The sequence below is a fragment of the Diabrotica undecimpunctata genome, chromosome 7 (assembly GCF_040954645.1).
Source record: "Diabrotica undecimpunctata isolate CICGRU chromosome 7, icDiaUnde3, whole genome shotgun sequence".
In the NCBI taxonomy this organism is placed as follows: Eukaryota; Metazoa; Arthropoda; class Insecta; order Coleoptera; family Chrysomelidae; genus Diabrotica; species Diabrotica undecimpunctata.
Window position 1 is genome coordinate 87334882 of NC_092809.1, and position 14255 is coordinate 87349136.

The following is a 14255-nucleotide window of genomic DNA, read 5'->3' on the forward strand; positions in this document are numbered from 1 at the left end:
TTAACAAAAAAAATAAATGAAGTTATGAACAACAAGGAATAAAGTACTATTGATTTAATACCCTGTAATAATATTTAAAAACCGAAAAGACACTATTGACCTTGTTCTGCTATATTATAACTGTAAGCAGGAACTGAAATAAAAGCAAAACTATTTGCAACAAATATATTTATAATATTAACAACTAACAAAACTCACCTATATATATATATATAGAGAAAATATAATTACAGTAGTGGGGCTACGGTATGCGAGGACCAAAAAGCCACGACAAAATTAAATATCCCCACTACTGGGCCAAACGAAAAGGTGTATTAGTAAATCTATAATCTAAGTCCATGGGAGAAGCGAGATCTTAACACTAAGGTTAGTTACGAAAGTTAAATCCTAGATAGGTAAGGTAGGGAATATAAATACTAAAAAAAAACCGTGACGGTTATACAAAAGAAACTACCTTACCTAACAAATATACGACTAATATGTGTCGAAGCAGCTAAACACCAGATCTATGTGTAAGTGTTATGCTTACACATAGATGCTGGGAGATATCTAAAGTGATCAAGTGTGATGAGTATGGTCAACAGACTCGGAAAGATATATATATATAATTTTTAAAAACCCTGATACATAAATTTCTTCCCTTCCCTTTTAAAAACCGCTATACAAAAATCATGAACCCCTTCCCTAACAATGAATCTAATTTAATTAATTAATAACTATTTACCTAACTTTTTATAGATGTTACAAAAACTGTAATAAGTACTAACCTTGGTATATGCATATACAAAGTTGTAAATGACAAGAAAAAACCTTAACCCTGAGAAACTAGTTGTTAATGTCTGTCACAACACTACAGCGGTCCTGGATAAGTCCCCTTAAGACTCTGACGATCCTTGAGGCTCCGAAAAAAACGAATGAAGAAGAACGCTGTGGTTCTGGAGACAATCGGTTCCTGGTTACCAATGGGTTGAAGTAGGTGTTCGGTTAAACTAATTCTAATATTAAACGTTATCCTAATCGGGTGAAATCTGGGTTTTAAATAATTATTTCGGTAGATTTGGAAACCGGGTTTTAAATATTCATTTCTGAAAATTTGGAAGCCGGTTTTTTTCAATCAAGATTCTTTATCATTTGTTCCAATTTCTCCCTTGATGTTCGGGGAAAATATTAAATCCAATCCCAGATTTTCTACCCGATTTTAAGACGAAAAGTGCCGGTAAAGGCTTGAAGAAATAAACCTCTCAGTGTGAGTTGTTGGCCAAAACTGACCTTAGCTGAGCGCCTCTTGACCTGTAGTTGTTACACTTGCGCATCGTTCTCGTCTATTGCCCATAAACGTTTCATAAATGGGATTCTGAGGGGTTTTAAGATTTTAATAATAAATTATATTAATTAATTATATGTTAGCAGTTGTGACTGCTACATCCTCCCTCAACTCCAGAAAAAAAAGGAAAACTTTCCACTTACCAGAAGTTTCCTTTTTTTTTATTGTCTAGGACAATCTAGCCTTAAAGACAAACCAGACGATTAATATGATGAAGCCGAAACGTTGTGGTGTCAACCACAAGGATTTTGAGCTTATCAGCCACACTGTTTACTCAGGAGATGGGATAAAAGTAATGACGCTGACAGACGTACAGTAGACAGACAGCATGTGATCTATTTAATAATGTGTAATTTACCAAAAAAAATTAAAATAATTTAATGTATTTAGACAAAGTATTAAGAAAAGTAAAAAAAAACATATAACCCAATCACTTAGCTACTTTCTAAATATAATTCAATAACTTTATAGCAATATCAATCTCAATACCAATATATTCAATATAATTCAATTCAACCTTATATAGAGTAAATTAACCTTCAACAATACTTAAATTCTATATTTCCAAGTATTAGTAAAACTATATGGTTGTGATTCTAGGCACGGTCGATGTGAACATCGCTCTTGGAAAAATTGCATTTAAAGTGGTTTAATTAAACATATAATTAGAGAAAACATTAGATTCTGGACAAAAATAGTGACTAAAGTATCTTGTGATAAAAGTAAATCGAAAACCATAAATAGTTGTGCATATAGTTAATAAAAACTGGTGTCAGTTTGTTTACGGTAATGGGCTACGAGTTTGGTACTTATACAAAAACTGGAAACAAGGCTGAGTATAAAAAATAGTTAAGACAACAAACCTAAGGTAAATATTTATAATAACAATTAATTTAAATTTAAATAATAGGGATAATAGGGAAAATAATTTAAATTAAGAGAAAAGTTTAAAATTCTTAAATTATTGTTTAAAGTTAAAGTAACATATTAACTTTTTATATTGTAACTTTTTGTGCCAAACAGTAATTACGGTTCGCTATAACAAAGATGTCCACACACTAAAATCGACGGCAAAGTGGCGTTGGTGAATAAATATCGTTTTAATTTTCGGCTGTAAGAAAACTCGGAAAACGGGACTTACAACGAAAAGTAACTCGGTAGAAGTGACCCACATATAAACACCGATAAGGGTCGGAGATTCGACGGGTTGACTGGTCGACGACTCTTTTCGCGGTGTAGGACAGGGAAGGAGATAAACAGTGAAATAACAAGAAAAGGCCAAAGAAAATATTGTAAGAATGGACAGCGACGAATACTCTACAGATGAAGGAAGAAAAAGAAAAGGAGAAAATATAGATTTTTTTTGTAAACAGCAAAAAAACACCAAGAACTCCTACAAAACGCCAAACAACTGAATCTGAGAAATTAGACCAGTTATTAATAATGATGAAAGAAATGAACACAACTCAAAAAGATATGAAGCAAGAACAGAAAGAAATAAAAACTGAAATAAGAGAAATTAAAGACCAACAAAACAAAACAAACGAAGCTCTACTAAAACTGACAGTAGAAAACGAACAATTAAAAAAAGAAAATCAGGATATAAGAAAAGAGAATTCAGAAATAAGGAGAGAGTTACAAGAAATGAAAAAAGCAGTCGAAATAATCGAAAAAAATAGAAGAAAAAACAACATTGTAATAAATGGTCTAAAAATGGATACAAATGAACCAAGCAGCCTAAAAGAAAGAATAAACGGACTTTTTAATAAACATCTTCAAATTGATATTACACCTACAACAGTAAAAAAAATAGGCGAGAATACATGCGTAATAAAACTAAGAAATGAAGAGGAAAAACACGAGATTATGGCAAAAAAATATAAACTAAAAAACGTCGTAGGAGAGAAAGTATTCATCAATGATGACTTGACCAGAGAAGAGAAAGAAAAGCAGAAACACCTAAGAAATTTTGCAAAAAACGAAAAAGAGAAAGGCAAAGACGTCAAAATTGGTTACAACAAGGTGTTAGTAAACCAAGAAGAATGGAGATGGAACAAAATAAAAAAGGAACTTGAAAAACATCCAAAAAACTAGAAAACTACACCCACACGAGGAACATTGATAACGACCAAAGCAACAGAAAGGATCTGACAATGACGACCAGGGCGACGAATAGGAATAACGATAGGAAAAAGCACGATGCAAAGGTAAACAAGGATGAGAATAGAAAGAAGATGAAAGATATACCGCAGAAAAAAAGGAGAGATAAAAATGGGAACATGGAACGTAAGAAGCATCAATGGAAAAGAGGTAGAACTTGTAGAAGAAATGATCAGACAAAAAATAGAAATATTAGGAATAACGGAAACGAAAATGAAAGGAAGAGGTTTTAAGAGGATACACAAAGGATATTGGTTATTTTGGGTAGGAGCTGATGCAAAGGAGAGAGCAAAAGAAGGCGTAGGGATAATAATTGCACCGAATAGTCTACAATACGTTATAGAAGAAACATATGTTAACCAGAGAATATTATCGCTGAAAATGAAACTGATAGACGAGGAAATATGGACAATAATAACAGCCTACGGAGTAAATGAAGATGCAAAAAAGGAAGAGAAGGATAAATTTTTCGAGGAGCTCCAAATGCAAATTGACAATGGGGAAGAAAATATAATTGTAATGGGAGATCTAAACGGTAGAGTCGGAAATAATAACAATGGAATTGAGGAATGCATGGGAAAAGAAGGAGAAGAAATACTAAACAAAAATGGCGAAAGAATAATAGAAATATGTATGGAGAATAAACTTGTTATAACAAATACAAAATTTAAACATAAAAAAGTACACAAATACACGAGAGTACAAGAAAGTAGAAATGAAAAATCAATCATAGATTACTTTTTGGTAAGTAGCAACAAATGGAAAAGAGTACAAGACACGAAAGTCAAAAGAGGCTCAGAGATTGGCAGTGATCATCATCTAGTAATAATGAGAATGAGAACAGCAAAAGAAAATGAAGAAAAGAGGAGAAAGGTAGTAAATGAAAAAGTAAAAAGCTACAAATTAAAAGAAGAAAGATATAAGCAGATATTCCAAGAAAAATTAGACAATATTTTGAAAGGTAGGGCAAAAACTGCTAGTATAGAGGAAAAGTGGGAAAATCTCAAGACCAGCTTAATCATAGCTGCTGAGGAAACTTGCGGGAAGACAAAAATAGCAAATAATAGCATGAGGAGAACTGAATGGTGGACGGACGAAATACGAAGGAAAGTAAAGAACAAAAAAGAAAAATGGAAGAGATATCTAAGTACAAAGCGCCCTGAAGATTATGAGGCATATAAAGAAAAAAGAAAAGAGGTTAAAATAGCTGTAAAAGCAGAAAAAGAAAGGTCATGGGAAAAGTTTGGACTAAAAATGACAAATAATTATAGAGAAAACCAAAAACTCTTCTATGGCGCATTAAAACAGCTCAGACAAAAGAAAGAACACATGATGCCGAATATAAAAGACAAGAATGGAAAGGTAATAACAGAAGAAAACCAAATAATGGAAAGATGGAGAGAACATTTCAAAGCGCTAACTCATACAGACGTAGACAACATAGTGGAGATACAAGAAATTAATGAAGAACAAAAAGTAGAACCCATAACAACAGAGGAACTAGAAAAGGCAATTGAAAGAGTTAAATTAGGCAAAGCACCAGGCAAGGATGATATCACCCCGGAAATGATAAAATTTATGGGAATAGAGGGAGTGGACAGCATGAAAGAACTAATGAATGATATCATAAAAAGAGCAGAAATACCACAGGACTGGAAGAAAGACATTATACTACCAATACACAAAAAGGGCGACAAGAGAAACTGTAATAATTACCGAGGTATTACTATATCAAGTATTCCTGGGAAGGTATTCGCAAGAATAATAGAAACAAGAATAAAAACCCAAATAGAACCAACTATGGAAGATACACAATGTGGATTCAGGAAGGACAGAAGCACGCAAGACCACATATTCACAATAAGACAAATAAGTGAGAAAGTAATCAATAAAAATAGAGAAATACATATATGCTTTATTGATCTGGAAAAGGCGTTTGACAGAATACAAAGAAAGGACGTATGGAGGACATTAAAGGAAAGAGGAGTTGACAGGATAACAATTGATGTAATAAAGGATATGTACAATAATAATACAAATACGGTGAGAACCAACAACGAGGAATCCGAAGAATTTACTACAAGTCAAGGCCTCAAACAGGGATGCGTGTTGAGCCCACTGCTGTTCTCAGTGGTACTGGATACAGCAATAAAGAAAGCCAAGAGAAGAATGAGAAAACTAATATTAGGATACTGGCAAATGAAACAGACTCAACTATCAGAGCTTCTATTCGCAGACGACATGGTTTTGATAGCAGAAAACAGAGAAGACCTTCAGAACAACCTTGAAATCCTAGAAGAAGAACTGTCAAACATAAATATGAAAATAAATACAGAGAAAACAAAAACAATGATAATTTCAAATAAGAGAAAGACACACGCAATACAATTAAACGGAAAACAACTAGAACAAGTGGAACATTTTAAATACCTAGGAGCAATAATTGAATCAAACGGTAAACAAGACATGGAAATAAATGAGAGAATGGGACGAACAGGAAGCTTATTTAACACTATGAAAACAACATTTTTGGGAAAAAAAGAAATACCGGAGAAGGTAAAAACGGCAGTCGTTAAATCAGTAGTTAGACCTACAATCATGTATAATAGCGAGTCATGGACATTGACTGGGAGACAAAAATCTCGAGTCAATGCTATGGAAATGAGGTTCCTGAGGAAAATAGCAAACAGAAAGAGGACAGACAAAATACGAAACGAAACAATCAGACAAAACCTAAAACTAGAACCAATAAACGAAAAAATAGTAGAGGGGCAACTAAGATGGTTCGGACACGTGTGTAGAATGTCGAATGAAAGATTAACAAAACGAGTGTTTGAAACGAGAATGCAAGGGAAAAACAAACGAGGAAGACCAAGAGTTAGGTGGGTAGACGAAATCAGAAAAGAAGTTGAGAAGAAAGGATTGACATGGGAAAGTGCACGAAATCTAACACAAGACCGGATAGCATGGAGACAACAGTGCAAATCTTAACCCCACCAGCCTTACACCTAACGGTAGAAAGGCTTAGGACTAAGTAAAGTAAAACTATAAATAAACTACACTACTGAGGTGTGTTAACAACCTCTAAAAGATAGGACCAAGAACCATTCACAACACAAACTCAAACAAAGTCCTATCAAGTTTACCCAACGTTGACACTAGAGCGAACAGATTCTATTAATCACCCAAGAGTTCAATGAGGGCTTAATTTATTAGGACTAGTTGAAACTATATTACTACAAACCTAAACATTTATATGATATGGTTCTGGATATCAGCAACATATTTGAAAATTCAAGGTAAAAGATAATTCAATACATCTACTTGCTTTAGCAGCGGTAGGAAAAACACACAATCGGTAAAGGCACTAGCAAGCCTAGATACTAGCAAGCCCACTATACTCATGGTATAGGGTATGCTAAAAAAAAATAAGTAAGTTAACTGCAATCCCAACTCGTAGTAAAGAATATGCACAAAAGGTAAAAGATAATTGCAAGTCCAGATCTACTCATGGTAGAGGATATGCACAAAACTCACTTCTACCAGCTATACACTTGGTAGAAGGAAAGATAAAAGAGATCCTAACTGTAATACCCAAACTGTACTATTGACGTGGTCCAATTCTTTACTCACGACAAGAACAGTAAAGGACAGATTTTTAGGACTCCATAATCAAGATAAGATATATATTCATAAGATATAGATAAGAAATAAACTTATCAAGGTAAAGGTAACGATAACTAACTTAAGGTAAAGGTATGAGATAAACCAATTACGGTAAAGGTACGAGATAAACTCAATTAAGGTAAAGATAAAGGTACACTCAAGGTAAAGATAAACTCACATCTACCAATCCGTACGAATGGTAGGTAGACAGGTACAAACTCAAGATACTAAGATATGTTAAACTCAAATTCTTGAGAAGATAACATAGGAGATAACAAACCAAGTTAAACAGACTTACTTATTGCTGAATATCAGAACGATCCAATTCTAAATGACACATTCTAATTTCAACCTAAGAGACACTCAAGGAACAACTAATATGTATTGATATATTTCTGAGCCAAGTGAGGGCACACATCCAGGGTGATCAATCCTGAACCCACGCTAAAACACCGACACAGTAAGTGAATATGAATGTATAAGCTTTATGGCCATGGTTCACAAAACCATACAATACTATTAAAGAAAATATTTGGAATGTTTTCCGCGTTATCCCTGTAAATATCTATTTAACTCAGAACTCAAGATGGGGAAATTCCCATATATCCATCCTGTACTCCTATGATATGCAGTTGGACTTTTAAGAGAAAACAAACAACAAAATTAACAAGTCCATAAACTAAGATAATAACCAACATTAAGATAAGATAAAAAAAATAGAAGGCAAAATAGCACAACATCTTATTGTTTTGCCAGGTAAACAAAAATAGATAAACCGATCTTAAACAACCAAACTGGGACAGCATTGATAAGGGACCAGTTAATCTTCATTTGAAGATGAAGAATCCAGATTATCTGACAAGTTATGTGGACCTACTGTCTTGTCCTCCAGTAAGTCAGTGGAAGTTTCCTTCAACTCATAAATTAAAGGAGAAATGACCTTAATAACTGTGCAAGGTATGTACTTCTGACATAACTTGGCCGATTGAAAGTTCACTTTATCAGATTTGACAAAGTTTCTTTTCAACACAGAATCTCAAATTCTGAAGGATAACTCTCGCTTTCTCAAGTCATAATGGCATTTATTTCTAGCATAAGATGCTTTCAAACGTTTGCGAACATCCACATAAATATCAGGAAGATGCTGGATATCTTCTAAACGGTGTAATTTATCTGATATAGTGGGAAAATTATTGGCATTTTCTGAAATTGTACCAAAATAATCACCAGAAAGAGGAACATGACGACCAAACATCAAATAAGATGGAGGACATTTGGTTATTTCGTAAGAAGAAGTCCTGATAGCCTGTACTATAGAGTGGATATGAGTATCCCAAGCTCTTTGATCAGGAAAGGAATATGACCTTAAAGCAGTCACGATTGATTTATTAACTCTTTCGGTATGATTGACTTGTGGATGATAGTTCGCATTGTACCAGATCTTTTGGACATTATATTTAGACATAAGGTCGCGAAAAGCCTTAGCTGTGAACTGTGGTCCATTATCGCAAGACACGATCTGTGGAACACCATAAATTAAGAAAACCTCATTCTCAAGATACTTGATAATGGATGAAGTAGTTGCCTTAGACATAGTATGAACCAAAGGAAATTTTGTAAAATAATCAACAACTACCAAGGCATACTGAGAACCTTTATAAGACCTAGGATAAGGACCAATGAGATCTAAAGATATAAGTTGAAATGGAAAATCAATCCGTCGATAACTACCCATTAAACCGGGTTGGGGAAGATTTGTCGGTTTGCATGTAGCACAGATTTTGCATTTAGCGATATAGCTACGTACAGTTTGACGCATCTTCGGCCAGTAATAGAGTTCCGATATACGACGGAAAGTTTTGTAAAAACCAAAATGAGCTGCAGTAGGATGGTCATGAAAAGTGGCCAAAACCTCTGCTCTATTAGGAGTTGGAACGACTATCTTCCAATCCGACATTCCAGTAAGGGCATCCATGGAACTTAAGACATGTTTATACAAAACACCATGTTCAACTTTAAAATCAGGAAATTTACCTGGTACATTCTGTACATCATACAACATTTTTCGATACAAGTCATCTGGTTGCAAGGAAGATAAATCTAACAAATTAATATCGAACGTTCTAGAGAGTGCATCAGCGACTACTACACCTACAGCTTTACGATGAACAATCTTATAATCATATTGTGCCAATTTCAAAATCCACCTAGCCAAACGAGGAGATGGGTTCTTCATATTCTGTAACCACACCAAACTACTATGGTCAGTTATGACCGTGAAAGAACGACCCTCAAGAAAATATCTGAAATGTTCAATACCAGTAATTATAGCTAGCAACTCTTTTTCAGTTGTAGTATAATTTTTCTGGGCTTTATTTAATTTCTTGCTTGTATAAGCTATAGGGTGTTCTTCTCCATCTACCATTTGATAGAGTACACCTCCAGATGCAGTGTTAGAACAATCTGTCATCAGATAAAAAGGCTTAGTAAAATCTGGGGCTACCATAACAGGAGAATTTGTAAGAGCCTCCTTGATTTTAATGAAAGCTTCATTAGCCTCAGGAGTCCACACAATATTTTGTCCCTTTTTCCGATTTTGAAGTAAATCTGTGATAGGAGACAACAAGGTCGAATAAGACTTAACAAACTTCTTATAATAACCAACCATTCCTAACAATCGACGGACCTGAGTGGTATTTTTAGGCACAGGAAAATCCCGAATCGCTGACATCTTATCAGGATCAGTACGAAGACCCTGAGAATCTACAACATATCCTAAAAACTTAATAGAGTCACGACAAAAGCTGCTTTTATCCAAATTAATAGTCAAATTTGCGTCTTTTAAACGCTGAAACAACTGCTGCAATACAGATATATGAGTTTCGAAATCAGGAGTAATGACAAGAATGTCATCAAGATAGTATTGACAAAATGGGTCTAAAGCAGGACCTATTACCAAATCCATTAATCGACACATAGTCTGAGGAGCAGACACAAGACCAAAAGGCATTGTAGTGAACTGATACAATCCTTTGCCATTTACTGCAAAGGCAGTAAGCTTTTTACTCTCCTCGCTGAGAGGAATCTGTAAAAACGCCTTCTTTAAGTCGATAGATGAAATAAATTTTGCATTCTGTAATTTACTTACGATGATATCTATACGAGGTATAGGATAAGCATCTCTGTTCATAGTTATACCGTTAAGTTTACGTCCGTCAAAACAGACACGAAAAGTCCCATCTTTCTTTTTTGTCAGCCACAGAGGGCTACAAAAAGAAGAAGTACTGGGCTCAATAATACCTAACTTAAGCATTTCATCTACCTCCTTTACTAAACTTTCATGCCAGGCTTGAGGCAAGGGATATTGATATTGCCTGAAGGGCTTAGACGAACCAACATCAATGTGATGTTCGATGAGATGAGTTCGGCCTAACTGATTTTTCGATGAGATAGAAGAGAATGATGTGATGACACTATTTAACTGCTCTAATTCCTGAGCATTAAGTCGACCCATATCTTTAACAGCATTGACACAAGAGATATTGAAAGAAGACACAGATAAGGAAAATTCAGTAAAATTTAATTCACTATTAAAAGTTTTCAGAAAATCCATACCTAGGATGACTGAATTCTTAACTGAAGGAATAACAAAGAATGTAATCATTCTTTTACAAAAACTAACAGAAATCTCAGTAGTGAATTGACCTAAAATTGGTTGAATTTGACCATCAGCTGTAGTCACTTGCAAACTTTGATCTATTCCTATATTTACATTTGAATTCTGGAGAAATTCCAGACCTAGAGAACCTAAAATAGAGATATTGGACCCTGTGTCCAGTAAAGCTAAACAAGAATCCACAAGGAAACAAAGTTCCTGTATTTGGCTGTATACCATATATTAAAAATTTTGAATAAAATCCTTTATAAAAAGGTATATAAAAAACCCAGTTGGGCTATGTTGCATTGACAAAACGTTTTCGGAATAAATATTCCATCATCAGTGTCAAGTTAATACATGGATGTAGCCACTAAATATGTGGGTAAAAACCCTTTAAAAATTATTAAATAAGATTTGATCTACATTATGTCTAATTTACATTTAAGATGTTAAAGTTACCGTTGGATAGGTAACAGGGCGACATATGACTCTACATTAGTTGCGAGTCCTGAGACTCTTTAGAGTTGCTTTGACAAAGTCCTCGTAGACATACCGTCTCAGGACTCGCAACTAATGTAGAGTCATATGTCGCCCTGTTACCTATCCAACGGTAACTTTAACATCTTAAATGTAAATTAGACATAATGTAGATCAAATCTTATTTAATAATTTTTAAAGGGTTTTTACCCACATATTTAGTGGCTACATCCATGTATTAACTTGACACTGATGATGGAATATTTATTCCGAAAACGTTTTGTCAATGCAACATAGCCCAACTGGGTTTTTTATATACCTTTTTATAAAGGATTTTATTCAAAATTACTAAACAAGAATGTCCTAAGATAGATATTTCAAGATATGGACGATTATCCTTGTTTTTTCGAACTAACAATGAGTTTATATCTAAATCAACAAACGACGACAAGAGATTACTTGAAGAAACTACAGAAGAATCACGGTGTTCATGCTCAATTAACGTTGTCCTCTCTTCGGTTGGTATTTGCCGTTCTGTGGTCTTTTGTCTTTCGGTAGAGCGTGAGATGTTTGGCTTGTGGAAGCTTGGGCATCCAGACTCGAGAAACTGGTTCCTTGGTTTTGAGGAGTTTGGACAGTGTTTGTATTCCCTGTATTTTGACGAGGAGTAGGATCCAGGGCCAACCCACCCCTTCTGTCGTTTCCCGAACAGAATTCACACTCAAATTTACGGACACCTTGACGTCCACAACCATAACAGAACCGAATTCTAGGCTCAGGACATTCGTAATACCCATGTCCTGGCTGACAACAATTCCAACAGGTAAGCTTCGAATTAAAAGAAGAGACATTACCAGACCGAGAATAGTTAGGCCTACCAGAATAGGATGAGTCATTATTTCTGAAATTTCTATTATTACTAGACCGTGAATAATTGGGTCTATCAGAATAAGATGAGTCATTATTTCTGAAATTCTGATGAATAGGGACTCTAGACACGTTGTCAGAAGACCATGACAAAACTTCCTCTAACTTCTTACACTTTTCCGTTAAGTCAGCAATTGAAGAAATATCTGTAAGTGCCAGACTAGAATGATACGATGGCAACAAATTTTTTCTAATGATCCTTATGATATGTGACTCAGACAAAGGAGTCTCCAACCATTTACACAAACTAACAATCTCATTTACAAATATAGTTACCTTCTCCTGCGGAGCTTGTTTTCGAGACTTAATTTCATCAAGAAGATTGTCCTCATAGTTATATGGAAGAAAATCTGACCTAAGTTTGGCAACTAACTCTTGCCATGAAGCAAAACTACCTCGGTTATTGAGATACCAAGTGAAGGCTGAATCCTTAAATAAATCGGCAGCAGAAGAGTAACACTCTTCCTCGCTGTTACCACGCGCTATACGCAGACATTCTACCTTCTCTAAGAAACTAACAACATCTTCAGTATCTTGACCTGAAAAATGGACACCCCATTTATGAATAAGAGCAGACTTAACAAAGGGAAATGAATTTACTGAAACACTATCATTATGAGGAGTAGAATGTGCCTGTGGAATCACTTTACAATCAAGTTCACCTTCCAGAATCAGAACCCTGAAATTAAGAGACCTCTTCACTTCCTCCTCTTCCTCTGTTGTAGCTTCTAACAGATGGACTCTAGCTGCAACATGACCTAAGCGAGAAGTATAGCGAGCATAGGCAGTATCACTAGGAGAACCAACAAAAGAACCAATTTTGACCACCAGATCTGCAAGAGTAACCTCTATTTCCGCAATCTCGTCCTTAAAATTAAGATGGGAAGTAGACAGAACAGCATAAATCCGATTTGCTGCAGCTTGCTTTAATGCACCACGCAACACTACCCTTTTCCTTTCCACTGTTGTCAAAGATGGATCGTTTAAGTGCCGGACTCTCAACTCGTACTCTAATTCTGGACCTAACAGATGCTCTACCTTGAAAGCAGACATTTTATACAACTTGGAAATATACCAGAAAATATATGAGGGAAACTATGATAAAATAGGTAAAGTCTAACTTACTCTATGTTTCCAGGTTATTATTATAATTGAATTATTTTACCAGTAATGTTTGCTTGTTTATCCAGTCGTGAACTCAGATGCAAGGTACGGCTACAATCCCTGAGAAACCTAGAAATTTCAAAAATGTTACTTCCAGACAGTGGTGAATTACTCTGGTGCTACTCCGGACTTTTATAGTGTTAAGATAGTTAAATTTAAAATATTTAAATAATTTTCCTTTTTAATATATACTTATGTTATTTATTATTAATCCAATATGGATATTTAGTTAATCAAAAAAAAAAAAACAATTTATTCAGTCTACCCACAATACAGCAAAACAAGGGTACTACGGGTATATTTAATAGATAATGTAGATAAACTAAATATTGAAATACAAAAACCAATGTTGCAGTTAGGAAACCAAGAGTTAAAGAACACGGCTGAAAATTAAAATACAACACCAAAGGTACACAACCAGAAATTAAAGCTCATATGTAATCACTTATATGCATCCGGATATATAATATAAATTTAGTACAATCAAGTTTTTAATTGATAAACATAACATAAATCATTTAAAAATCTGTGGCAAAAGGACTGGTTTCCATGCCAAACACACTATCATCATCATCATCATCATCAGAAATTAAAGTGGGAGAAAAAAAAACCAAAGATATAAAGCCAAAAGTACGTGCAAAAAAAAGAGGCCCCACGTTTGGGTCTAGCCAATTGAAACCTACTCAAATGCAAACGTAAAAGCGCCAATTGAAACCTAAATAAAATTTAGGGGTGGTATATGGAGAAGGACATGATCAATTAGAGAAGAACTAGCAAAGAAGTTATAATAAAAAGAATGGCGTAGCTTAAAAGAACACAGAGACACAAAACCTCAAGCACGAATTCGGGCTAGCCTCACTACACTAGAATTTGGCTTTG

The 14255-nt window shown here is 34.7% G+C and overlaps 1 protein-coding gene across 3 annotated transcripts in view; it reads right to left on the reverse strand.

The window, feature by feature from the left end:
• LOC140445558 (methionine aminopeptidase 1D, mitochondrial) overlaps window positions 1-14255 on the reverse strand; it is a 508650-nt gene that overhangs the window by 83754 nt on the left and 410641 nt on the right. The window contains exon 5 of one of the 3 annotated variants that reach the window (XM_072537677.1): window positions 13378-13445. The exons of the other annotated variants lie outside the window; for them this stretch is intronic. Within the exon in view, the coding sequence (XP_072393778.1) occupies window positions 13411-13445 (35 nt within the window). The 3' untranslated portion in view covers window positions 13378-13410. The remainder of the gene's footprint in view (window positions 1-13377; window positions 13446-14255) is intronic. 3 annotated transcript variants of the gene reach the window in all.